Source organism: Rhamphochromis longiceps, linkage group LG18, assembly GCF_057381845.1.
Source record: "Rhamphochromis longiceps isolate RC_006_pf linkage group LG18, R_longiceps_female_GT1.1, whole genome shotgun sequence".
Lineage (NCBI taxonomy): Eukaryota > Metazoa > Chordata > Actinopteri > Cichliformes > Cichlidae > Rhamphochromis > Rhamphochromis longiceps.
Window position 1 is genome coordinate 12,460,659 of NC_140574.1, and position 27,060 is coordinate 12,487,718.

At 43.8% G+C, this 27,060-nt stretch overlaps 1 protein-coding gene across 9 annotated transcripts in view; it reads left to right on the forward strand.

Moving 5' to 3' along the window:
- The window catches only part of LOC146647818 (receptor-type tyrosine-protein phosphatase F), a 171,736-nt gene that overhangs the window by 125,343 nt on the left and 19,333 nt on the right, over positions 1 to 27,060 (forward strand). For 3 of the 9 annotated variants that reach the window (XM_085388314.1, XM_085388313.1, XM_085388315.1), the window contains exons 13-23: positions 2,814 to 2,840; positions 5,875 to 5,992; positions 6,414 to 6,998; positions 7,752 to 7,852; positions 8,464 to 8,711; positions 9,913 to 9,991; positions 11,083 to 11,307; positions 17,419 to 17,573; positions 21,055 to 21,167; positions 23,574 to 23,606; positions 24,993 to 25,090. In XM_085388314.1, coding sequence (XP_085244440.1) covers positions 2,814 to 2,840; positions 5,875 to 5,992; positions 6,414 to 6,998; positions 7,752 to 7,852; positions 8,464 to 8,711; positions 9,913 to 9,991; positions 11,083 to 11,307; positions 17,419 to 17,573; positions 21,055 to 21,167; positions 23,574 to 23,606; positions 24,993 to 25,090 — 1,782 coding nt within the window. The remainder of the gene's footprint in view (positions 1 to 2,813; positions 2,841 to 5,874; positions 5,993 to 6,413; positions 6,999 to 7,751; positions 7,853 to 8,463; positions 8,712 to 9,912; positions 9,992 to 11,082; positions 11,308 to 17,418; positions 17,574 to 21,054; positions 21,168 to 23,573; positions 23,607 to 24,992; positions 25,091 to 27,060) is intronic. The other 6 variants (XM_085388316.1, XM_085388318.1, XM_085388320.1 and 3 more) reach the window with 6 other exon arrangements.

A 27,060-nucleotide genomic window follows, 5' to 3' on the forward strand; every position in this document is an offset into this window, starting at 1 on the left:
GGAGTTCATGAGTCATCCTAGAGACATGCAAATCCCTCATACGCACACCTGTAATTGATGATGAATAAAACGGGAGAAAAGCAATATCCTTCTATCCTGGCACATCCCATAGTGTTTCTCTCATGAATTTCCCTAATGTGTTGTGAAATCGGTTCCACATCCACCCTTTTTACCTGAATTGGATTCACAGTAAGCTTGCCAAGAGGAAAAGAAAAATCCAAATTTTCCAGGGCTCTCACATCATACCTGAGCCTCACCTTCAATCACGATTCTAAGCCGAATGATTGAATTGCAGATCCTGTCAAAATGGCTATCACCTTTCCCCTTCTCTTTGTCTCTGTGTTTCTGGCTCCTCTCCTTTTCGCCCTCTCTCAGGGTTAGCTGAAATACTGGGAGGAGAGCTAGGAGAGCTTGGCTGTGCGTGGGCGGTTTAAGCGCCTCTTTTCTTTTCAAGCAGGAGCCCACACAGCGCCCTCATTTCCCTGCTAAATTTAAACCAGAGGCCATGTTAACAGTGTGATGTTATCGACCCCTTTGCAAATACTTCTGTTGGAAAAGTGGCCTGGACCTGAGTTGGCAGCTCCCACACCACACGGTCTGCTCCATCACGGTGCACTTGCGGCAACCTCTGTGGCAGTGTATTTCATATACACATCCATAAAAGTGTGCAGAAAGTGCTGTGATTGAGTTTGAAGCCATTAGCCGCTGTCTGTGATTTCATACATTTTCTGCACAAGTTTGCCTTTATTCAGCACTACTTTCCAGGTTCATTTTGTTTGACCACTCATGCGTTTTTGTAGTTTGTGTGAGCGAGGCAATGCTTCACTGCCTCTACGGCCTTCGCCGCCTCAGATTGGAGTTGAATGGGAATCAGGGGGAGGAAAAAAAGAGAAAGAAGCACCTCAGCCCGTTTCACTCCATCAATCATGACAGCTCCTTCTCTTCCACATCACTCGTTCCCCCCTCGTTCCCACTTTTATAGCCACACATCTCAGCCCATGTCATCACATTTGCATTCACCCGCCTGCAAATTATACCGCTCCGTTTCCACAAACGACGCTTATCAGCAATGATGTGTTTTCAGCTTGCGTTGGCATTTGAAATATAAATGGAGGATAATTTATAATTCTCCCATGGATTTAAGCAACAAAAAAGAAAGAAAGAAGCAAAAGCAGTTCCGATAGGAAGGAATTAAGCCCAAGATGAGATAGGAACTCTTGCGAACCTTAATGTGTTGCTTGCTCTGTTGACATACTGAGTGAAGTTGACAGTAAACAAATTAAGCAATTAGGAACATTGCAAACTGTTATTCATGGAGTTAAGCAGCAGCTGTTCTTTAATGGTACTCTTTAGTGCCCCGTTATGTCTGGGGAGCATGAGGCAGCAGTTTTTGATGTGCCGTGTGCCTCAACCAGTCACAACTGAGACCTTACAGAGGCCTTGCTCATACTTCACTTAACTGCTTGGTAATAAAGACCATCCACAGGGAGGAGGAAAAGTTGGGTCTTTTGTCTTTTCATATGCCAACAGTCAATAGAGGATGATGAACACAGTCTCCCCACCGCACAATAAATCAGCAGCGTGTGAGGCTTGCTCCTTTTGTTTGTGAAAGTCTAGAATAGCAAGGAGGGAGTGATGGGTGATCAGGAGGACCGGCTTTACTTCCAAGTATTTGTATTTTTTGCAGACTCCTGCCCGGTTAAACTCTGGTCATGTTAATAAAATGATCCTGCAAAGTGTTGATGCTGGGCAGATGAAGAAGCTCTTCGTGTGTTTTCTCAGTGTTTGACAACGCATGACATTAAGTTGGTCTTGTTTGTATAGTTAATGGACACAAGTGTTAGCAAGTACAACGCCACTGGAGTTAATATTATGTAATACATTTGGGGGCACCGGCCCATTCACAGTAATTCTTGGTGGTTAAATATTGATTTTTGTCCCAGCCACGTCAATTGCTTCTCCCCTTTGAGTGTTCGCCTCTGTGGTACAAGCAGCTGTGACAATACTCGTGCACCCTAATGATAACATTTTTTTCCCCCACTCCACCATCCTCACCCGCACTCCCACCCCCTTTTTCTGTTCTCCACTTTGTCCCTCATCAGTGTCAACAGTGTCATCTCTCCTGCCCCTTGTCAGCCGGGCCACCCATCAGTGAACCCCTCTGCAGGAACTGAACTGTGGAGCACGTTGCTGGTAAACGCCAGCGGTGGCGTTCTGCATCGATGGGGTTTGATGTCACAGGGCTAGCATAGCAGCACTGGTAATAGGATTTCATGCTCGGCACTGACAGAGCCCCGCGGCACGAAATGGGCTTTCACTTCCCCCAGGAATCACTTGGCCAGGCACAGCGAGCAAGGAGAACATTTTGAATACATATTGAAATATAATGAATAAAAGGCCTTCCCTCAATTTCTGTAAGAAAAAAGGAAATGCTTCACGGACTGTGCAGAGTTTACAGTTCTTATCCAAAGTGTAATAGTCATCATAGCGAATAGAAGTCTCCTGATTGAGCAAGAGGGGGGCTTTTTGTTGGATTCATAGGCAAACCAAAAACAAGGCAGTGCATTTAAACAATAAAAAAAAAAATTACAATTATGGTTACGCAATTTGTTGTATGCCACTCAACTTGTCTTTTTTTTACTCCTTCTCTTCCATCACACTCTATCCCACTGTTTTGTTCCACCACACGACTCTGCTGACACCTACATTCATCTGTCGGTGAAAAAAAGACGAGCGCTTTTTTTCCATGGCTGTTGTGTTGTTTCTGACTCATTTCTCTCCCCACCCTGTGTCCTGTGTCTTCTCTCCATCAGTGGAATATTGAGGAATCCACCGAGCATGTGAGTAACCCACATGTGTGCTGCTGGGTTCTCTTGCAGGGCAAGCTCTTTTCCTTTTTGCAGTTTGGGGGTGCTTGTGTGTTTGGATTATGAGTTGTGTGTGGATGTGTGTTCATTTCTGTGCAAGGTGTGTGACTTTAATCTACTCTGTGTGAACCCTCAGGAAAGATCATAACCGCAGCACGAAACGTGTGTCCAAATGTTTTCTTTTGTGTGTTTGTGTTTGCGCGCGTGTGTTTGTGTGTGTGAGAGAGAGAGTTAGTGTGATTTAGTCTAAGAGCTCCTACAACTTCAAAGCAAGATCTGATGCAGGCTTATTTTACCAGAAGAAAGAACCTTGTAGAAACAGCTGGGCAGTTGCAGGTGAACTGAGGCAATTCTGTACAGAGCGCATGAAGCATCTTCCCCCATTGAGAGTACAGTGTAGTCAAAGGCTTTGTGTCACTATCCCCGTGTGATGCCGACATTAATCGGCCTCGCCTAACCTGCTGTCTTCCCCGCTGTTTCAGATGACATGTCTATCTGAGGGGAGGAGCTGTGACTTTTATCAGCTCCACACATCTCCGAAATTGCCACCAGCCTTTCATGTTCTTTTCACGTGCCTGGTTTGCAGCTCGCTGCTACGTGGCTGTCAAGCAGCTCTTTGTTATGGCTTATTACCCCCTAGACGTCATATTGCACTGGCATAAATGCAGAGCCACTTACTGTAGCCAGTCAAAAAATTCAATAGAAGTCTGCCAGACTAATGGATCCTATTTTCAGTGTATAAACAAGGGCAAAGATATGTTAAGAAAAAGGTTTTCAGCTTTTATAAAGTCCAAAAAAAGAATTCATTTGGGATATTTTCACTCCTTTTTTTCACCTGCCGACATTTCAAATGGAAAACTTAATGAATCAGTAACCACCTGTAGAGGCTGAGGCTGATCTCTTTTTGTTCTTCCTTCATCTGTTTATATATTATTTCAGTTAGTTTCGTATACGAGCCAGTGGGAAGTGCGCACGCTGTCGTATTTATTTGCTATTAGCACCAAGTTAAACGGAAACCTGGCTGCACGGCACACGGATTCCTCAAGCTACACCCACATGGCATGAGTCAGGCTCGCCTCCTCTCCCTCTCCTCTTAATGCGTTGATTAACACCTGACAGACAGCGAGCTACACGCTGTCAGAGGAGGACATCTGTTCACACATCTTTATTATTTCTTCAGCAGCCATGTTTAGGCCACAGCAGACTTTGTGCTTGGTAGCTAATAGAGTACGAGGCAGATGTCAACACTGAAAACATAAGCCTGCGTTACTGACCCATGGCTTTGTTCTCAGGGAGTTTTTTTTTAGCTTTCGGGAAATTTTGGCTGGCGTTAAAAAGCAAAAGATGCATATAGAGGACATTAAATATTAATCTTGAGCAAAAAGTTATCTGAAGGGATTTGTTTTAACAGCGCAGCCCATTTTTCTCTTGGTATTTTTCCACTCTAGTGAGGATAGTGGTGTTGAGAGGCTTGAAGAGAAGAATCCACTTCTATAACTAGTCGACTTGTTAATCTCTATAATGCCCTTTGGTGCTGTTCTAAGCATTTGCTCTAAAGGGAACTTTTAAAACTCAGCAGAAAATAGAAAAACCCAGGCTTCAAAGTGTTGCTAGAACTGAATCAACCTTGTCAGAATGAAGAGAGGACCGATCTGTGCAGCTGCCACTGCTGAGATTGTTAAAGCCATTTTGCATGATTAAAGTAATGAGACTTCCTCCATAAAGTTAAAATGGCTTTATGATACAGTAATTTAGCATTTTCCCCCCCATCCCTCTTAAAGGTTAGCAGGGGAGCACCAAATGTCCCTTAAAGAGAGAGGCAGTAAAAACCACCGTCAAACAGCGCTGGGTTATGTAGACTGTTTAATGTTCTTCTATGGTTAGGAAATTAAAACTTCATTAGTTGGAGAAACCGCGTTAGGGCAAGGCTGTATAATATTCCAAGCGTCTGAGAAGTTTGTGAGAAGTTCCGGCAGGAAGGCTCGTAGGCATCTGTGTGTTCGTCCTCTCAGCGGCTCCAGTCAGAACCGGACAACTCCTGCATGTGCGCTCAAGCCGAAGGCATTAAGTTGTTGTGCGTGTGTGTGTGTACCAATGTGTGCGTGCTGATGTGCACATTTTACGTGCATGTATACTGTGTGTATCCTTCATTTATGTATATTAGTATGTGTATTCCTGTGTGTGTGTTTCTGTTTGTTTGTTTGGATATGGGCTTTGTTCAAGCTCAGAGTATTTAATTCCAGCGTGTGGGTGTGTTTTTGTTCAGACTGATGCAGTGTGGTAAAGTGAGTGCCAGCACTGCAGCAGGTTAGCCGTAACAGTGTGTTACCTCAGTTGTTTTTCTGTCTGTTCATTCCTGACTGCTGAGTTACTCATTTGTTCATTCACCGTAGTGTGTCTGTGTTTTTGTGCAGAGACTGTTTGGGCAATCAGCCAGAGGAGAATAAGTACCAATAATCTTATTCTTAAAAAAAAAAGTAATTTTTAATCACCCTGATGTTTATTTATCTGAAGGATTATGTTCAAAGAGTTTTAACAGCAGTCCCACAGTCGGTGTACTATTTTGTGGGTTTTAATAGTCTGTTTAGCGATGAACTTAAGCTCCTCTGGGTATTATCTCATGCTTATCCATGCAGCAGGCATGAAAACTGACACACGGGTGATGTTCTGATTAATTTAGTTGGTTTGTTAGTTAATGGGTTCAGCGTGTTCCTTACAGTTAGGTACAGGAGCTTTTCAGTACCAAGAAAAGTTCCTGGGCCTGTTTGTGTGCCTTCTTTCTCTGATTAAAAGTTTGACATATTTTGTTTTTAGGCTAATTGCTCAAGAACCCACACGTGGTTGGAGAAGGGGGGTTAATCTTACTGCGGTTTCCTTTGGTGCTGTGTGTTTGTCAGGGGATCGGAGCTTGTGTGAGAGGGTGGTTGGAGAGGTTTCGCTCAGGCTCACTGACGCCTGTTAACAGCTGACCTTGTGATTTTTTCTTTTTTCTTTTTCACTTTTACAGGAGGCCATAATTGGTGGGCTGCAGTCTGAAACCACCTACTCTGTAACTGTAGCAGCATACACCCTGAAGGGAGATGGTGCTCGTAGCAAAGCTAAAGTCATCACCACAACTGGAGCAGGTCAGAATCAGTGTTAGTGGGGTTTTCATGTGAGTCTGTTAGTGTGGAGTCTTGCTTTGGAAATCATTTGCTCATTGAGTAATCACTTTGGCTAATGATTTGTGATTGACAATGAACGACTGAAAAATACCAAAGAAAATCAAACTTGTTGAAACATGGTACGACCAAAGATTACAAAATGTATTTTGTTCAGTACGACCCAAAACGAGTGACTAAGAGCAGCCAAGTGTTTACAGAGGTCAAGTCTTTTCCATAGACGTCACAATCACAACTATCGCCATCTTGTGGCCTTTAGATAGAATACAGGTTTTTACTCATTAAGTGCCACAAATTTGATGTGGATTGAAAAATATGTCTTTGACTTATAAAGCAATTAAAGTGCAAGTAATTTTTTTCCTATTTAAATCTCTACTTCAACCAGTGCCAGGCAAACCCAGTATGATGATTAGTACCACCATGGGCAACACAGCACTGCTCCAATGGCAGCCCCCCAAGGATATGGTGGGGGAGCTGATGGGCTACCAGCTGCAGTACAAGCGCACCGATGAGGACACCTACACCTCGCGCGAGATGAGAAAGACTGACGACCACCATACTGTCACTGGCCTGCACAAAGGCGCCACCTACGTCTTCCGCCTCAGCGCGCGTAACCGTGCAGGCATCGGCGAACCTCACGTTAAGGAGATCAGCACACCCGAAGACGTGCCCTCAGGCTTCCCGTCCAACCTCCAAGTTACGGGCCTGACGCAGTCCAGCACCCAGCTGACCTGGAAGCCCCCGCCGCTAGCGGAAAGGAATGGCAAGATCACACATTACTTGGTGGTATACAGGGACATCAACAGTCAGACAAACAGCACCAACCGCACCACCGAAACACACATGACTATCCAGGACCTTAAACCTGACACCACTTACGACATCCGGGTGCAGGCATTCACCAGTAAGGGCGGCGGACCCCTCAGCCCCAGCATCCAGAGCAGGACCATGTCGAATGGTAGGATAAGTGGTAGGACATCTGACTAACATTTATACATAAACACTTCAGAGATATTTAATATGAAAACATAATGACGTGCTTGCATAAACATTGGCACTCTTAGACGCACAGTCATGTCATTGCTCACCATAAACACATGTCACTCGCTTCTGTTTTAAACTTTATCGGTGCTGTGTCTTTCCCATCTTCCACTCAGCATACTGTAGTACATGACTGTGTTTATTGATTTATAGAGTACTAATCTCATTACACGCTACAGTCACATTACCATGCCTCCTCGTCCTCCCTCCCATTACACACAAATCTAAATGTTACCCAGCATGTAGCTTCTCATGCATTTTATAATCTTATAAATGAAAGATTTCTTATTTATAACCATGCACGATGCCTGTTTTAAGACACATGTTGCCACTCCTCATGTCATATGCATTTCTTGGTAATCACAGTGATCTCGGCCTGTTGAGTGTGTCTTGTGAATGGGCGGCAATAAATGGGACAGGCTCAGGGAAATGGAGTCTATTTTTGTATGATCTGTAATCAAGCGTGAATGCGATTGTTAATGTTCTCTGAACACTCCTGTGGCTTTTCAGGTTTGGTCATAAGGAATTACAGCAGAATATGTTCGCGTTGTTTACTGAAGGGGCGACTTGCTCGTGTGCTGCTTTATAGTAGTGTGAAATGAAATTATGCACAGAGATTACTTTTTGTGGTGTACAAGATGTCTTACTTGAGGTATTAATGAGTGGATTTTCCTCATCCTAGCTTTCCCCACCCTGAACTTTGGTGTCAAAGCTGTCATGAAAACGTCCGTCTTGCTCACCTGGGATTTGCCACCAAACTACAAACCCCAAGCACCTTTTAAGGTAAGTACCAGCCAGGTAGACGGCCATTGCTGACACGAGGTGCAAAAAAGATTGAATATGAACTGAGTTTGCACAGACAAAATACTTGCAGTACAATTTAAATTAAAAAACGCTGGATTAAAAAAAAACAACAACTCTTATTCTACTTCAATAACATGTTCTGACATGCTGTACAGCCATTTGTAATATGAAAAAGCAATATTAGGTGCTGACACTTATCACAATATGATTGAGTCACTTTTTGTATTTGCACAAAAACTATGAAAATCCCAATTCATGCTCGTTTATGAGGTGTAATAATCTGTCAAAGTGATATATCAATTCCCACCCAAATGATAGGGGAGCAAAGACAATTTAAGGTGTAAAAGAACATTGGATATGCGCTAGTGGGCGAGTGCGACGCTTGAAGCACTTGAGATGAGGTGTCAGATAAGATGGGCATCTCCCTTAGGACCATACTGTTTTTGCTTTTCTTTTCTTTTTCTTTTTTTTCCACGTGTGTGCGTTTGAAAGGGAAGAGAGAGTGGTGCGTGTGAGCAAACGATATTCAGGCTGTATATCTGTGCTGCCGTAAATCACAACTCCCAAGTTTTCCCCCCGTGTGCTTACAGATCTTGTATAACCAGCAAAGCGTGGAAGTGATGGGAAACCTGAAGAGGAAGCTGATCACGCAGCTGCAGCCAGACACAGACTACTCCTTTGTACTGACAAGCAGGGGCAACATTGCCGGAGGTCTTCAGCAGCAGGTGTCCATCCGCACTGCCCCTGACCTGATCCAGACCAAGCCCAGGACACATCATGCTCAAGGTGGCAAGATGAACATCACCCTGCCAAAGATCCAGACCACCACTCGTGTCAAGTACGTACTGATAGGGACTAACCACACAGGCTTGCTCTGGGCTAGAAAATGATTGTTATTAGTCAGGAGTAACAAACAGGTTTTGCTTTTTATGTACACAGATTGTGATGCATATAAGTTATACATTTATCATTTTAAAATTGATGTTAATACAAAAATTTACAGCCACGAAACTGTAAATTTGGGACCTAATGCGACACGTGTGTCTGATTGCTACTAAAACTATTCGAGAACTTAGGATTGCAACTTTTACTCTGAGCCATTTTTGTGACACGGCAGCTGATGATAATTGAGACTTAACATCAGGTCGAGCTGTGTTATCTTTTGACGCAAATTGTTAAGAGGAGAACTGCACCTGACCCTTTTCCTTCGAACGCACACACATAGCGACACGTCTGTGTAAAGGGGGAGTACACGGGGTTGATTGGTAAAAAAGATTACAGGGCTGTCAGGGCTGGCCAAGGTCCAGCACAGATTGACAGCCACGGAGTGCCTGTGATTGGGGATGGGAGGGTTGAGGGGGTGTGTAGGTAAGAGGGAGGGGGTGAGGAGTCTTGTTATACGTCTCTTCTCCCACTACTAGACTTGAGTGACTGTTGAATCACAGAGTTGAGGTCTGGAGAGCTGCTGTCAGCAGCACCTGATTTTACAAGTAGTCAAATGCTGCATCGGGGGGGAAACTTGTACCCGAGACAGAGTCGGGGCAGAGACGAAACATATATAACCTAATGCATTCTCCAAAGCATTCTCCTTTATTCATCACCTAGCCTCTTAGCTTGACTGTAAAGTCTTAAATGTCTTACTAATGTCTTTCTTTTCCTTCTATTTTGGTCTTCTTATTGAAAGCAGGAGAATCCACACGAGTAGTCACATAGCTGCTTCTATTAACCTAAGGAATCCTATGGGGATCTATGCTAGCTGAAGGCTCCCCTCACTGGGATTGTGTTTGTTCCAGTCTACATGGCAGATGTTCTTAGTGATTAGCAATTAATTGGCGAATGCATTGCCAATCTGCTGGTGTTTGACCTTGGTCGGAACCACATGTGTTTTACTTAAATTTTGAATTCAGCCCAACAAGGATCACCGTCAAAGTACGCCTCCTTGTTTTGACTGTGCTATTAATGCACTTGGCCCACTTTGTTCTCAGTGTGTACGTGCATCGGCCGGTCTTTCTTAACACAAGCTTTATTTTTCATGGCAGGTGGTACTACATCGTTGTGGTGCCCATGTCCCCGGTGACACGCAAGTGGAAGAATCCAGACGAGATGGACATGGATGAGGTGAGTGCCAGCCCATGTCTGATTGGCTAATGTGCCAGGTCAGGGTCCCAAATAGCACTCTCTGGTCCAACTGGGTAGAAAGTCACGAGTGGAAACTAATTAGCTTTACCCTCCTGGGCGCCTGAAGAAAGAGATTTTAAACAATGACTCACTCAGCTAGGTGGGGAGTGTCCTGAGTGAATGCCAGGTCTGCAGACACTGCCCATTTGTTGAATATAGCAATTTGTGTGTACATAAAATAGTTTGGTCTTTGTTTAATTATTTGTATTGTTGTAGATGTTAGGCAATCAAACTGTGTGGTCATTTTCACAATTGTAGTCAAAAGAATTACTGCTCTACCTCTATATTTTTCTTTAAATTGTTTATAGTCAGGCTTTGCCGCCTGTAGACAAAGTTTTACATGAGTTATTCAAATGAGGACAAAGATTTATGACTGCCTTATTATTCCATTGAATAAAGGTCTTCCTTGTCCATGAGGGAATTTAAGCTAAATGACATGCCTAAATATTAATAGCATAATTTTTAAGTAAACTGCGAGGCTCGTTGGTCTGAATCGCTATTGTTCAAGCTCCCTGTAGAAATAACAGAAGAGACTGAGAGGGAGAGAGATGGGACTCCCTGAGTCATTAAACACCGAGCAGGCCATTGTCTCCTCCCTCCGACATAATGATTTAATAAAGCTACATCTGGAGCAGTGCATGAGACATCACTGACAGAAAACAAAATGCTGCTGAAAACACAATGCCGCAGTGCTGTATGTGCCTGCTCATTTATTAACCGGGCTGGCAGTCATGCTGAGTTTGTGTGCTAGAGCAAGTGCTAATTGCTCACTTCGTAGATTGGCTGCATTGTTTGCAGTTATATTGCTGTGCAAAGGCTATTTTAGCTGTGCACAATCATTATCTCTTATTTGGAGGCATGCTAACAACCAAACCTGGATGTCTAGTGCCAGTGCAAAAGCTTTTTTTAGACTTTAGGAGGAGTTGATGAAATTTAGAGAAGTTGGATGCCATTGTGTATATGGAAGAGAGATTTTTGACCAAAGAGCCAAAGTTGTGTATTATTGAGAAATCTCTCTTTTTCTACCCCAGCTGCTCAAATCAAGTAGAAGTTCTGTCGTAAGACACCGACGTCACTTGGATTCCACCAAGCCTTACATTGCTGCCAAGCTTGCGTCACTTCCAACCACCTTTATGCTGGGTGATGAGAAAAGGTACGACGAATTCTTCAACAAGCCCCTGACGAGCTCACAGCAGTATCTCTGCTTTGTCTTGGCTGAACTTCAATCTGAAGGGACTGACAGCACTGCTCAGTATGTAAGTAAAACATCCAGCCTTGATGGCGTAAGTTGCTTCTTTATTTTGCTTTTTAGTAAAGAACTTGCGTTTGTTTTTTAAACACTGAAGCTTTTCTGTATTTTGGTACATGTTAATTTTTCTTTTCTCGGACATATTATTTAAGTTTATCACCCATCCTCAAACTCTAATCACTCTGCTCCTCAAAGCGTTCCAAAATAGCAGTGGGAAGTCTAATTGTTTTTGTTTTTATTGCCAATTATCCTTTAATACTGCTGCCTCTAAAAGTCATTGTAGCTTGTCCGGATAACTCCCTTATCACTTAACAATGACATCAGAGATCCAGCTTTGCCATTTCGGCAGCAGCAGGGCCCTGCGCACATCTCTTTACAATGCTAATAGTAGACTCTCGGCTTTCTCAGCCAGGCCCCAATGCACTCGTCAAACAGCTCCAACATGGAGGCCCAGTTCTCCGTGGGACGGTCTGGAGTAAACTTCACAGCAGAAAGAATGAGCGACTGTGATTGCTCAGAGCTTCACCGCTACCCGGGACATGTATATTCAGTAGCTGTGCCCTGAGTGATTTTATTTTATTTTTTTTAAATGGAAGAGAGCGAACGCTCCAAGTCCGAAACCCAATCCCAGACTTTTCACCTATTTCTTTCTCTTCACTCCCTCCTCTGAGCTTTTTTCCTTTACCCCTCTCTCTGCTTCTCTCACCCTCTCCACATTTCTCTACCATGAAGAGAGCAGAGAAGATTGATTAGAGCAGCTGAAGTTAAGAGGGAGATGAGGGCCTGGTCTCAGGGTCTCGGGAGTCTGTAAAGCAGGCCTGATTCCCTTGAAATGCTGCTTTACATGTCCCTAAAGCCCCCCACCACCACTACCCTACTCCAGTAATCCCCTACTCTTTCACTCAGGAAAGAGGAGGGACATGCAGGGGAGGCTATAGCGGGCAACCACGGTATACTTTACTTCAAAGCAGATGCTTAAATCCCATCACTGCACAACACTCTCACCGTACCTGCAAGATACACCATGCTGGATCAGCAGCGCTCAAGATTTCTCTCTTTCTGTGCACTTGCCCTCCTTAAACTGCGTCGTACCCACCTGCTTTTAAACTTAATCACTTGGATCAATCAGATTCACTCACTCTGTGAGTCAGCCAGTGTGTTTACCTTCACTTCAGCTTTCTGCAGCAAACTCATTTCCTAAAATGTATGTAAATAGGACACTTAATTTCCTGAATTAGGATAGCAGATTAAAGCAAACATGAATAGTAATGCTGCAGTGTACTTCTGATGTACAAACACAAATGGTTTTCTAAAAAAAACATTTTACGGCGCCACATGACAAAGACTTTAGACAGAGAAAGTGCTGCCGTGACAAAGATTAAAGGAGAGATCATTAGACGTGGCAGTGCATTCTTGGCCCTAAAATGAGTATTCGAGTGTGGATGGCTAAAACTCACATTTTGAAGCTAAATCAAAATAAGCTGACAACCATTTCAGAACGTTGGTGCTTTTGTGAAAACATTCACAGAGATGTGCATACAGATCGTGAAAGCAGTCAGTTTTTTCTACATATCATGTCCCCTAACTGAACTGTCAAAATGCTCTGACAGAAAAAAACCCCACTTCAGGCTACAGCTCACAAATTCACTTAAAATATGCCATCCATGGTTCAAAAATACAATAAGGGATAAAAAAAATCCAATAGCTGGCCTGCTCCATATAATAAGCACAACATCTACACTAACAGGATTATTATAGAGCATGTAAACACCTTGATTTTCTCATTTCTCCTATCCTGGCTTCACGTGTGCTTTTAAGCATACTGAATGGTGAGGTGGCTACTGCAGTCATTGATTTCTGCACAAATCCCCTAACTGCACTCCTTGGGAAACACGGCAGTGTTTGTTTTTGTCACCCCCAACGCGCCACTTTCGAGCGTTTATTACTAAACACACGGGTACAGAAGGTAAAGCATGCAGGAGGATCGAGCAGTTAGCAGAAGCTGCCTCGAGCAGGATCTTCACCAGACCCAGGAGAATAAGACAACAAGTAGTGGAATAAATGACTTGTGTCTTTACCACACTTTCTCGCAACCACCCAAACTCCCCCAGTGTAGATCAAACAAGACCGCCAGGGTTTAATAAGCCCTCGTATATCAACGGCCACAAGCAGCCAGCAGTGGTTGGAGGGAAGAAGAGAAGGAAGGCAAAGGGGGAAGAGAGCGAGGAAGAGAGAGGGGCAGAAGAAGAGAGGGTGCCTTCATGTCTCCCCAGCACCCAAGGCGGATAAACAAGCCGGGGGAAGTGTGAAATGGGATGATAGATGCTGGGTGTGTATAAACAGTATCATTTAATGCGAGAAGAGAGTGAGGGAGGGAGGAGGCATGAAATATTGTGTGATGTGAGACAGAGAGTAGGGGTGGCGTTTGATAGAGGAAAAGAGGGTAGCAAAAATTGTGTCTCGCGTCCTGTCCAGCCTGTGAAGCCCAGATGAGAGGAAGTGAACGAATGTTTGAGGAGGAGCTCGTGTTTAATGTGCGCTTTTATTTTGAGGGAAATTAGATGTTCTGGGAGAGAGAAAAAAAAATCATAATGGGGTGTTTTGCTATTTGCAATGCTACCCAAGCATTTCCTGCGTTCCCAAAAAGAATTGATATTGTAGCACTAAATCTGCCGGTGCTATGAACTCACAATCCCCTCAGCATGGAGGACGGGGTTGTTTTTTCATAATTTAAAAGGCTTTGACAGATAATATTAAAAAGAGAATTATGACAGGAAAACAAGATGGGAACATGAGTTTAAATAAAGGCAAAGTCACCATTCAAATGCACTGTGTCCCATCCACTCCTGGAGGTATTCCCCTGTAGCAATGCCTCCAGATATCTGAGTGCTTGGTATTCAGACAGTTAGAAAGGAGTAATACATGTAGTTTCTGGTGCTGAATGGTTGCATGGATAAGAAAGTAACCGATGAAATAGTGAGGTCATCGTACGAAGTAGCCACACTTCTGTTCTTCATGGATAAAGGCATATTCATACATACTATCGTCTTTCCCCCTCAAGTTTTTGTGCCTTCATTTCTCCTCCCCTATGTCATGCAGTGATGACAAGCGTGTGGGCTTTTCAGCCTCCCCGGGGAGGCAGAGAGAGCGGCGGATTCATAATAGGCGTCTTTGCGCGTTTGTGTTTTTTGTTTGGCGCGCACCCCGCAGCTTATTTAAGCCACTTTTGGAGAGTTGAGGAGCTCGCGGGGTCAACGGCGAGTTGAAACAAATTTGCCTGCGCTGTGCATAGCGGATTCTGTGCTCAGGGGATGGAGGAGCAGTGGCTGACTGCGGAAGCTGTGTAGCTCACGGGCCAGATAGCAGACTCGATACACTGCTACTACCACAACACCTTTTCCTCTGTCTCCTCTCTCTGCCATCTCACATCACCCACTATCTCCCTCTCTCTCTCCCTTGTTCTCTTACTTTGTCTCAGACAAATATAGTCTCTCTCTCACAGACACACACACACACACACACACACACACTCTTCGCTAGTGGCTGCGACCAAAACAAATACCTTCACTCGTGCAGGCTTAGAGAAGTTTGTGAAAAGGCTCAGAAAAACTGATGTTCCAGGTGTGCTCACAGAAAAACATACACGCTTTTGTTTGCAGTTCTTGCACACAGTCGCACACACATACGCAACCAAATACATCACTGATAATTCTTACAGTTGTATATATCTTTATCTACAGTATTTCTTTTATTGTTTATTCTCTTCTACTTGTCATTTTCTTCTATCTCTTCTCTAGTGGGGATGGCATTTAATAGAATTTTATCAAATCTGTTTTCAGCATCTAATTCACTTTCTAAATGCGATTGCACTGCAAAATGTGTTTAGCTTCATCTCTCTGTGTTTTTACCCACGTCTGTAGCCCCTCCTGTAGATGTAGATCCTGCTACATCTCTGTGGACAAAAAGAAAAATTATGCAATTTAAATAAACATGGTAAACTCTTTGGCCTTGTTCTGTTTCAACATTTAGGTGGGTGATACATGACAAAATACCATCCATATAAACGTCAAGGCTCCAGTGTTTCCCAGCAGTGTAACAATATGATCAATGTATTCACTCCATGTGTACGTCGCGCATATCCAAACACACTGCATGCCCATACTTTACAGAGAGACGCGCACTGATCCAGAGTTGTAAGGGATGCACTTATGTCTTTCACTGTCTCTGACTCACTCTCAGATTCGCACATTCCTTCACTGCACCATTGCTCCATTGTGATACCGCTGTGCGAGGGCAGAAGCATTAGGAGCTGCGTGACTGAGCTTTTATCAGATATTAGGGCCGTTCAAATGGATGATCCCACTACTTCACCGTGACCACCAGACAAAAAGCCCTCTCTTTTTGTTCAGCCCTCTCCTCTGCTCTTGCTCTTCTTCTCTTATCCTTCTCTGAAAGCACAGCTGCAGTTATTTGTTACCTCATTAAAAAAAAAGTTTTTCCCAGGATTCCCTGCAGGGCCATATCCTACAGCCTTTTTCGGGCCTTCCCAAAAGAACAGGAAGCCTTGTGGTGTCGTCACATCAGCAGCGTCCCATTGCTGTGCCGTTTTTCTTTGTTCTTGGATAATAGGTTCCTCCCAAAGGCGCTCAGAATGGTAGAAAGCTGGTCTCATGTCCCTGCTGTGTGTCTGTCTGTGTGCGTGTGTGTGTGTGAGAGAGACAGAGACAAATGTGAAACATTGCTGCTGTAAACTATTGCTGTCATGAAAATGTGAATTTTTTCACTTTCCTGCTTGAGTTATCATGTTTCCGGGCCCACTATGAGAGCATGGTGGTTTGCACGTACACCACTGAGACGTGCCGTATCACACACACCCAAAGTGTAAGTTTTCATGGCAGTTGTCCAAGAGCATGAGTGATAACAGAACTATATGACAGAGCGCAGGACTCTTTGAGCTCATCGCAGCTTATCTTTCCAATTAATATCTGCCTGTGCACTGAAGAGCAGGCTGCTGTGCAGCTAATGATCCGGATTACTGCTGCCTGCTGCCCCACCATTCCCACTGCATGCTGGGAGCCCAATTCCCTTAGAGGTCTGCGATCTGTCACCCATATCCTTCCACACTCTGTACTCCCTATCCCAACCTGCATCTCCTATCGTCATTCAATAGGTGTCACGCTGAGTTCTAATGACAGATGCCTCACGCCTCCCTTTTTCTCATCTGTCAGCTTGCTCTCTCACAGTTGGATTCCTTCTTCTTCAAACCTTTTTTTTTTTTTTTTTTTTTTTTTTTTACCATGCACCATACTGCATCCCCTCGGGTACCCCGTCCTCAGATACATACACACCGATGCATACCTCCCCACCTCCCTTTCCCCCATCATTCAGAGACGTGGAGTGGAAAGATGTCTCATTTACAACCAAGGTGGAAATGCACCCTCGTCGTCACCTCCTCCTCTTCTGTCACGGTGTGAACACTAATGAAGAAGAGATGAGTCCTCTCTTGTGCCCCCATTTATCTCAGCGACCAAGGGACATGCACACTTATCCCTGCCTCTCCATCTCTACCTCCCTCACTCTGGTGTCAGTCGCTCTGTCATCAGCCGTCTTAGTTTTTTCTAACAGAAATATATAAACTTGATTTGAGTTTGGTCGATAGCTCTGTGGCCTGCTCTGCTTCATCACTGGACTGTCATCTATTACTAAGTTGACACAACTTGACTATCCGAGTGCCAGAAACAAGATATGGGAAGTGAGATATTTGGTTTATCTCTTATGTAGAAAACTTTGTTTCCAGTTTTGTTACTTCAGCCACAGAAAGTGCTACATATTCAAAGTGTCAGTATCTTTTTTAATTGTCCTTTAAGTATATAAGTGGTTGATCTACAGTTGAACCCTGTGTAGAATTTTAAATTCATGTTAGCAACATGCTCGTTCTCCCCGAGTCCAGTGCCTTTTCCTTTGATGTTTGAGCTTCTTTTTTTTTAACTTTAGGCAGTTTTAAACACCCTAGGGAATCCAGATTACACTTAAATGAGAAGGGAGACCTTGCATACATACTAAAAAGTCTGAAGTGCCTCTCTGATGTACCTGTACTCTCTTTTCTGTTTCCTTACAGATGACATATTCAGCTAGTCCCTACTCAGATCCAATCGAGGTCACTTCAAGTATGGCTCAAGGGATGGAGCAGTCTGAAATGCTGTGGGTCATGGGCCCAGTGCTGGCTGTGCTGCTCATCATCAGCATCGTCATCGCCATCCTCATCTTTAAGAAGTAAGAAGCCATGCTTCTGATTATTAGTTGGTTGAGGTTGAAATGCGGTGACACTTGTGATTGTAGGTTTCTTATGGTTGCATCAGGAATGGTAATGAGACGTGCTTCTTCCTGCCACTTGCACCAGGCTCCTCGCACACCAAACTATAACATCCACTTTCCTTTGCATAATATACACGGTAATGAGAGGAGAGCCAAAGACACGTTGATTTGTTTTTTTCATACAAAATATTTTGGCCCAGCTGGCTATTTTCAGCAGTACTATGTGAAGTCTCAGCAGAAATGGCAACTGACATTGCCTCCCTAATAAAAAGCACAGCTTGGCTGTCAAAATCTCTTAGTTAGGAGTGAGGAATGTGTTTTTGCCAACACCATTGGTCATTTGAAATAAGAAACAGAAGGGTGCAACAGAGGGCTCAAGTAAACGCTTAGTCAATATCTCTTTAAAGCACTTCGGGTGCCTCTGTGCAGCACACCATGACTATGTACAGACCAACGAGGTGCTTTGGAGAAACTTTAATGGCTAATGTTAAAACGACTAGTCGATTAGAATTAATGATTTTAAGTGATTTATTAAACAAAAATGCCAAACATTTGCTCAGTTCTGCTTATAAGCTGTGAAGACTTCCAGCTATATTCTAATGAATATTTGCACTTTGAACATCTTTGACTTTTGTGCTGTCAGACATGACTTTCAATTATAGATTTTCAATAATAAAATAATGGAGCTATAATTAACAATTAACCTTTTTTTCCCAAATAACCAAAAAGTAACTCATGCAGCTCTATAAAACCAGCCTTTCTTCAAGCATGGTAGTCATGCACAGTTATTTGTACATCATTAATTTTAAAGAATATTGCACTGGCTGCAGGACTCTTTCCCCTCACTTCACTTCTTCATGATTAAGTCCTACCTACTATCTTGTCCTGATGGATCCATTACAAGATCTTAATTTCACATCATACGTGCCTCACCTGCCATCCTCAGCCTTGCAGCCTTGCTATGTGGCTGCTGTCTCCGGCAGACTTAGAAAGGGACTGGTTAATAATAGGCCTTGAGACAGCTCACTGCTGAGTAGCACGTCCTCTGTCTGGAAGCCCTTTCTTCATGTAGACACAGATTGACAGGAGGGACTGTGGGGAGGTGGCTGCGTGCCCTTTTCACTGCGGACTGGCAGTAAATGTGCAGAGGAATAATCACACTGTAGCTCTGGTTGTTATTGCTACCTGCAGAGTCGCCAAGACCAACACTAGCAGCAAACAAAGCCATGATTATTCTCAAAAGGCTCGAGCGATTTTTTTTTTTTACGATAACTTTTTAAAAATCATTTGCTTTCAATATTTGGCTTTTTTTTAGTCTTTGGAAAACAGTCCAGTTAGATCAAGATATGTGTTAAAAAATACTTCTGCATAACTATTACACATTAACACCCCGACTTCTTTCTTGCCTTTGTGAATGCAGCAAACAGGAAAGGTGGGTACTTTCCCTGAAACATCCATCACAATTTCATCTCCCACTGCCCAAGTCGTTTTCATCCGTGTTGTGAAATTGGTGGTATTAATCATCTCTATGGGGTTGCAGAGTTGGCTGTCTCTCATCTCTAATTGACATTGCACACCAAAAGCATCATCTCAAAGGAATCTCAGGAATCATCTTTGTGTCTGATGTGTTCGACTTTAAGAAATTGTACAATACATGAGAAAGAGCAGACTCTGCAGCCCTGGGTAACTGAGGTCAGAGGAGCTCCAGGGTCATGTTCGTGTACCGGTGCATGTTTCACATCTAGTCCCAGCGTTCCTCCCACAGATCGTTCTGTCTGCTGTGGTTTGTCTCCGTGCTGCGTTTCATTATCCAGCCAGTGTCAGCGTGCCCCTTCAAGACTGGCCCCATCTGAATATGCCAAGGCATCACCTGCTGCTGAATGGGCCATTGTGAAGTAAATGCCAGACAGAGAAACTGCTGAAAAAGAAATGTTCCCATCTTTTAAGCTGACATTTTCCACTGAGACCCATTCCTCTACTTTTAGCCTTTTTTCCCCTCCTTTTCCTGCTTCCCCTTGGCAGGAGTCGCAACAAAGGGGCCTGTTCTAGCCTCATTAAGCACACCCTGTACTGCAAACACACTCATGTTCTCACAGTGTGCATGTGCGTCTACTTTACATTCTCACATTTTAACCATCACTTTGAGCCCAAGATGAGCCACATTTACTTTAGGACAGCACTAAAGTGTCATGTAGCACTGATTGGCATCTGAGTGGGTCAGAGGTATGGATGAGGTGTGCAGAGGACAGATCTCTCTCATCCCCTCCCTCAGTCTAGCCGAGCCTAAGAGCAAACTCTGGGAAAACCAGATACGGTCTGGCTCAGCTCTCGGCTGGAGAGGAAGTGATGCTTGTCATAGATTAACCGTCATGCAGCTAGCATTAACTTAAGCCTCTGCAGCATAAGATAACAGGTGGCAGAGAGGCCCCCAGCCCCAGTGGCTGAGGTGGACCGGGTTAAGGCTGTGTGTGCACCAGCAGCTTTGTGTATTCTCACCACGCTGGGCTTCAACAGAAGGCCCTGCTCTTTCCTAAAACCCACGCTCGCCACTTGCAAATGGAGTGCAATGAGATGTGAAATTTCCACAGGGCACCCTGATGCTTCCTTCCGCCCATTTCCATTTGCAGTCAGAAGGCTTGTGAGTGTGCAGCTGTATCTGTATGAGTGTCTCTGTGTGTTTGTACTTGTAAAAGTTGGAGAGATGGGAAAGCGTACATCTGTGTGCCTGTTTGTGTGTGTATGTCAACAGATGCCGGCTATCTGAAAACATGCTTTCTTTTCCTTTTCACGGTCGACTGAGCTGAGCCAGTCCGAGCTGTGCTGCTCTGTTCTGTGCTATGCTAGACTCAGCTAGGCCGGGCCCAGCAGCACAGGTGCTGCAGAACTGGTCTAATTACCCTGTGTTGTGCCACCCAGCTGATGAGCTAATTACAGCTTCCGCCTGTTTTCCTCTCAATCTGGAAGCCAGTAAACACAATGTGTTGTTAGCACTCGCGCACACAAACAGCAGCGGAAAGCACACATTTCTGTCTTTACTACACACAAACAGGCAGTCATGTACACATTCCCACACTGCAGCTGTCACCTATCCAGCCGCAAACAAGCCAAACCTAGCCCACTCCAGGAAAATTACGGTGTTTCTTCAAACACATTAAACTCCAGTTTTTTCAAACTAATGAGGATGATGCATACTATCTCTTGAATTGGTGGTCCTCAAAAGTAGCTTTGAAAACCATCAACTATGTCATTAACCTCATCAAGTGTGAAACAGCATGAAAATGTGTGCATTTTTTGTTTGTTTTTGTTCTGAATAGAGGAATCACTGATGTAATTTTGAATCTTTCTGCATACAGCCTGTATGCTTTTATTCAGCGTACGGCTAACTTTGAGCTTAGAGCTCAGCTTGAAATGCTCTTACTGTCTGCTTCTACCACCACAGGAAGCGTGCATCACCCTTACCTAAAGACGAGCACTCGGGTGGGGTGAAAGACTCCCTGCTGGGCAACTCTTCCGACCCTGTAGAGATGAGAAGACTCAACTACCAGACCCCAGGTAACAAACAGCTACACAAGGAACAACAAAGAGTTTATGTAAACTTTTCTCTGCTTTCCGCTCTGAACTTTCTGAACTTTCTGGTTTAAGACAGTAGTGACACAGTTATCCGTGTTATTAAGACAGTTGCAAGCTTACAGAGTTCTGCTTTAATAAAGCATTCGAAGCTCTCTTTGTAATTTAAAGCTTGAGGGTTGATGTTTACAAGTCGATGTAACTTTGATAAGACGGGAAAAAGGCATCAGCCTCAACTTCTTCTCATGGGTCTGTTTAAGGGTAAACCTAGAAACTTGTACATGTGTGTTTTATTTTTTAATCAGTGCTTTGCAGGAAAAGAATTCAGTTTTTTAATATCAAAATGAAGAAAAAAGGATATTCTGCTTTTTGACTAGGGATTTGAAAGAGCGTCATTTCCAAAATGAAAGCGCTCCTAAAATTCATCAGTCGTTAACTCAAAAACAGATTTTATCTTCAGTGCTGAAAGAATATATAAAGGTCACTCATATCTTTAATAGTATTCTTTAATGTCTTTTATTTTCAAGATTTTTTGAAAAATAGTAGATATTGCTTTTTTTCCCCCCCCCCAACTCGAATCTGCACAGCCTTCCCTGAAGCTGAATGCCTTCCTTACTCATTCCTTTGATGGATCTCTTCTTTATTAGTGTTTTGTAGCATGTGTTACTTTATGACATTCACACGTACGGCTTATTTGATTTGTTGTCAGGAAGAAAATTTCACCAATTCTTTAAAAAAAGGGCAGCAAGCAGAAATCAACAAACTGTGATCGCGTCATACCCAGCTGACGGTATCAGTGAAGTCAGGCTGAGTGAATTCAAATTCCAGCCGCACACGCTGCTGAAGTCTGTGTGTGCGTCGTGTAAGGGTGCCCGCCTCGGCATCCTCCTTCTTCCTTTTCCCCCTGATCTTCTTCCTCCTCCTCCTCTGGTCTCTTGCTCCTCCTTCCTCCATGAGCTCCTTTCATTCCCCCCAGCTGATAATGAGTCCTGCTGCCTCTGATGTCAAGGTGAGCCAGGCGGAGGGAACAATGGAGCTGAGACAAAATGTCAACCTCAGTGCACGCGCACGTTTCTGTGTGTTTTTCCTGTGTGTGTGTGTGATTGTGTGAGCGCGTGTGTATCTCTTCTCACGGGTTATTAAAGATCCCATTTGCCATACACTCCCTCGCACGCACACACAGAGCCCCTATGAACCCCTGCAGAGGAATTAAGCAGTGCTGTCGCTCTGAAAGAGCCCTGTTCTCCCATCCTCCCACTCCACCTCTTTCGTCTTTTGTCTTCCATTTCCCCCTGCAGGGTAATCTCTTTCTTTTTCTCCCCTTACACCCCCCCTTTTCTCTCTCCCTTTACGTCAACAATATCTCCTTCTTTTTCTCCTTTTCCACCTCGCTGTTTTGCTTCAAGAGTGGTGATTATCAAAAATTACCAAGGCTGTGTCTAGCTTGTGAAATCATAGAAGACTCCAAGCCTGAGCTGAGAGAATATTGAACGGCCCATTCCTCTGTCCTGTCGCTCTTTTCTCTCTTTGATTCGCCCCCAGCAGGTGAACATTCCTGCTCTGATACTGATTGTTGTCGAAACGGTCCGGCCGATTGCAGCTCACGTCTCCGGCATGTTGGTTTGTTCAACAGGCTTTCGGCTGTGCGTTTTTTGGCACTCCAGCAGCAGTCGTGTGGTTCTCTGAGTAACTGACCTGATTTATCCTTGACAGACGTGGATCAGATGGTATTTGCAAATATTTACTTAAGATCATTTGTTGCTAACACTTTAAATATAGCATCAAGTACCACTTGGAGACAGTTTGCCGAAGTAATAGGAAATCACTTGTTTATGTGGGGAATGTGGTAACTTCATTAAAGAAAAAAAAAGATGTTTAATGAAGCAAAGACCACTCTTATTAGGAATTTAAACCAGCCCTCAGTTTAACTGAAAAAGTCTAATTATTACCCACTCTGTCAAGTTGTTCATCACAGTTGCTTGGCTTCCCGATTGACTGGGTGGGTACCTGTGCATGCAAATGATTCACGTACAGAAAGGGATTTTAGCAAAACTTTTACCTTCAAGTAAAGTTTTCACCAACCAGATGTCAACATTTCCTCTTGACACTTAAGCTGAAACATCTAGTTGCCTTTACTCTGTGATGCAGTGCACTGAGTTTACACATCCTGCCACAGGAGAGTACTTTAAAGTCAAGCTTTGTATGCACTTTTGTTTAACAGTGTAAACTGCACTACTTGAATTGTCCCAAGAGGGCAAACAGCACTTGCTGCACACTCCAGCTAGCTTGAAAGGTTATTTGCAGATACTGTTTGGCCCTAGTCTGGTCTTGAGCCACCTCCATTGATTGAGTGTTCTTCTTCCTTCCTCCTTCACTCTCCTCTCTCCACAGGTCCCAGCTCTCATCGCTGCCCCAACACTCCAAGTTAGTCTGCTTTCTCACCTACTGTGTATTTCCCACACATGCAGTCTTTCTTCCCTCTCTCCCGAAACCCATTCCCGCGTTGCAATCCTGACAGACATCATGAGCCTACAAGCTTACAGCTTCTGGCATTCCAAGGATGCTGCAATGTCCTCTTTTGGTTGTGAACTTCCCACAACACCTTTATGATAGAAGCAGTGGATTAGATGGTTTCATGGGTAGTTGAGCAGTGCGGACAGTTACACATGCTCTACATTAGCCTTGTTATCTATGGCTTCACTCTCCATTTAACCAACAACACTGCTGTAGAAAAAAAAAACCTTGGTGAAAATGCACAAACACATGTACACCGATGTTAATGTGTTCATAGGCTCCTCTGTGTGATAGAATTCAATTTGGGTAATTGGCCAGGTCTCATCGTGTACAGCGGCCATAGTTACTAGCCATTAACCATTAACGTTAGAGCATTATTAGGGCTGGAGCGGTCTCTCATCTGAAAGCATGACCCATGACCTTATAGATGTGCTCAGCCAAAGGCACTAATGTTAATATATCTGCATTTTTAAAGCGTCTGATCTGTGTGACTTCAAGGCTGTGTGTAAGGTTAATGATGCTCCGTGTATAACTTTAAAGTGTCTTCATGCATTACATACAGTTAACTTTTAACACATGAGCCAAGTTCCCAGCAATCCCTTTAAGTACATAGCCCTGCCAAGTTCAGAGGCACAGGGGGAATTTGTGTCGGTAGATTAGCAATAAATCATCCAATAACCCAGCGATGAGAAATCTAGAGAGCGGCAGGGGGGTTGTTTGAAATTAATCCAGCCCGAGCGCTCCAGGCTGGGCCGAAAGATAGTCTATTGTAGGGAAAGGGATTTTCAAAGAAATGAGTTTTGGCTGGTGACCAGTCAGTTTTTTTCCTCAGTAGGAAGTGACAGTGTGACTGATTTGTAGAGACTTGCGGGTTCTTGCTCTGGGCCCACCTCTGCCACCAATTGAGCTTTGTGGAGTCAGAGAGATGTCTGTCTCCTGCTTCCTTCAAGGAGCATGCTCACCCAGTCACTCATGTGCATCTCCGTATCAGCCCCACCTCTGTCCTACTCACTTAGCATGACGATATCACCAAATGTCACCAAATGTCACAAGCCTGTTTCAACTTGTGCACTCTCTCTCTCTCTCTCTTTCTCTCTTTCTCTTTTCTCTCCCTCGCCTCATGCATTGTTGAACAAAGTGCACACTCCTCACTGTTACACAGCCACCCCATGGTCCCACCGGCAGCCTCACTCACCCTGTGGTCCTACCAATGTTTGTGCAAGTCAGTGTTCGTGTTTGACGCAAAAACAGCCAGGTCTCACTCTTTTCTCCCCCCCCCTATTTTTCCTCTCCCAGGAATGAGGGAGCACCCCCCCATTCCCGTCGCTGACCTGGCTGACCACATAGAGCGACTCAAGGCCAATGACGGCCTCCGCTTTTCCCAGGAGTACGAGGTAAGAGCAGCGCACTAACGCTGTATCAGACATTTTCACTCCTTCAAGCGTGAAAATGTGTTTCTTTGTTATGATATCTGGGGGGAAGTTTTTCTCTTTGATCCCATATGCATGTATTCTAATAGATTATGGAAGCCTTCTTACGCGGACATTCCTCAGTCATTTTTACAACTCTATTACCAATCTCACTAGGAAAGCAACGCTTACATTAAATGCTGTGAGATGCCTTTTCACAAAACTAGTAGGTGGCAAGTTGCTTAAGCAATCTGTGTGCGTGTTGATGTTTTCCTGAGGAATGTTATTTTACAGGCAGCCTCGGTGAGAGATTATCTCTAGTCTAGTGTTCTTCCTCACAAAAACAAAAGCAAATTTGCATTTAAAGTGGCACATTGTTCGTCTGGGTACTGAGCAAGGCCAGATGAAGTGGAGAGGCATCCTTGAATGCAGAAAAAACAAGAGCCATCTTTTATTTATTTGCTGATTTGTTTGATGTGTTTTCTTTAATTAGCTTTATTCCATCAATGGGTCCAACAAGTCTTTTTTTTTTTTTTTTTTTTTTTTTTTTGGACTGATTGTTTTACATCGATTTAGAAGGTCATGTTCTCGCCTCTTTCAGTTTGTTCCTGACCGTACATCAAGATGTTATTCTGTGCAATTTTGCACCCCGAGAGAAACAGCAGAGTAATTTTGCCAACCTCATAACCATTTCCCACGCAACATCATAAGCCCAAACTATAGCAAACATTTTATTTGAGCTGATCGGCTATCTGCCCCGTCCAGTGATTACGGGGAAAATGACATCAATTTGATTGCTTTATATAACTGTTCTAACACACTTGCTGACCCACAAAGCAAGCTAGATAAATACAATTATAAAAATTCTTCCTTGAAAATGTAGTGTTTGTGTACTTTGCCTTATGAATGATAGAGGCCTTGTTTATTCAGTTTTCATTTTTTGGAATACTCCCAGCTAAAACTAACACAGCAGCTGTGTGATTAATCCTTTCTTTAGAAAGCGTTAGTGTTTTGCTGCAACACGTTGGAGCTGAAAATGTGTGTTGGAATTTTGCAGGTTCTAGTTTACAGGACCTGCTTTACTGAGAAATGTTTTGATAGGCCGCCGACCTCTGCAGGATGTAGCCTGCCTTTCATCCAATGACAGCTGGGATGGACTCAAACCAGCCACGATCCTAAGTTAGATAATAGTTAAAAAATGGATAAATGGACATTTTGTTCACTGAAACATCAAATATCTCTGAGAAGTAGCCGTTAACAGTGCACGACAAATTATGCATACATTTGTCTGCAAAGTTTTTCATTTTATAACGTACAGAATATGTTTCTAAAGGACATTTTCTGACTCGCTGTGAAATTAACAACTAACCGGGGAGATAATTAGGCCTTGGTAAAAATCTGCTCTCAATTAAGTTCTTCCTTGTGTTGCTCAGTGCCTCTCTACAACATCACCCTGCCGGCCTGTTGAGTTAGTGTAAACGAATCAAGCCAGAGAAGTGGCTTGTATGACTGCAGGCAACCAGCCCAGCACCATTCCCTTCCTGCACCAGTCATTCCAAGCCAGGGAAGACCCCCTCCATCGCCCGGCAGATGGCCATCCATCTCTGTGCCAGCCATGGCGCTGTGGCAGAGCTCATGGCGCTTTGTCACAGTCACGTTCGCCGGCTGCTCCCGTTGCGTCTTACCCCAAGGCTCAGAATATCTAGTGGCTTTGCCACTTCCTCTCATCACACTGAGCAATGAGCACACTGGGTAATGAGCAGAATTTGTCAATCAGGCATGCTGCAGCTCCCCTGACAGTCTTTTTATCGCAGGAAGCAATATCATGCAGCCGTCGTCATAGCAATATCATTATGTTTATTTTAAAATATTTCCACTGTGTCATTGAGAGTACCTTGGGCATTTGCCTCTCACCTCTTTCTGCCACTTCTACCTCTAACTTGTTTGCTAGTTGT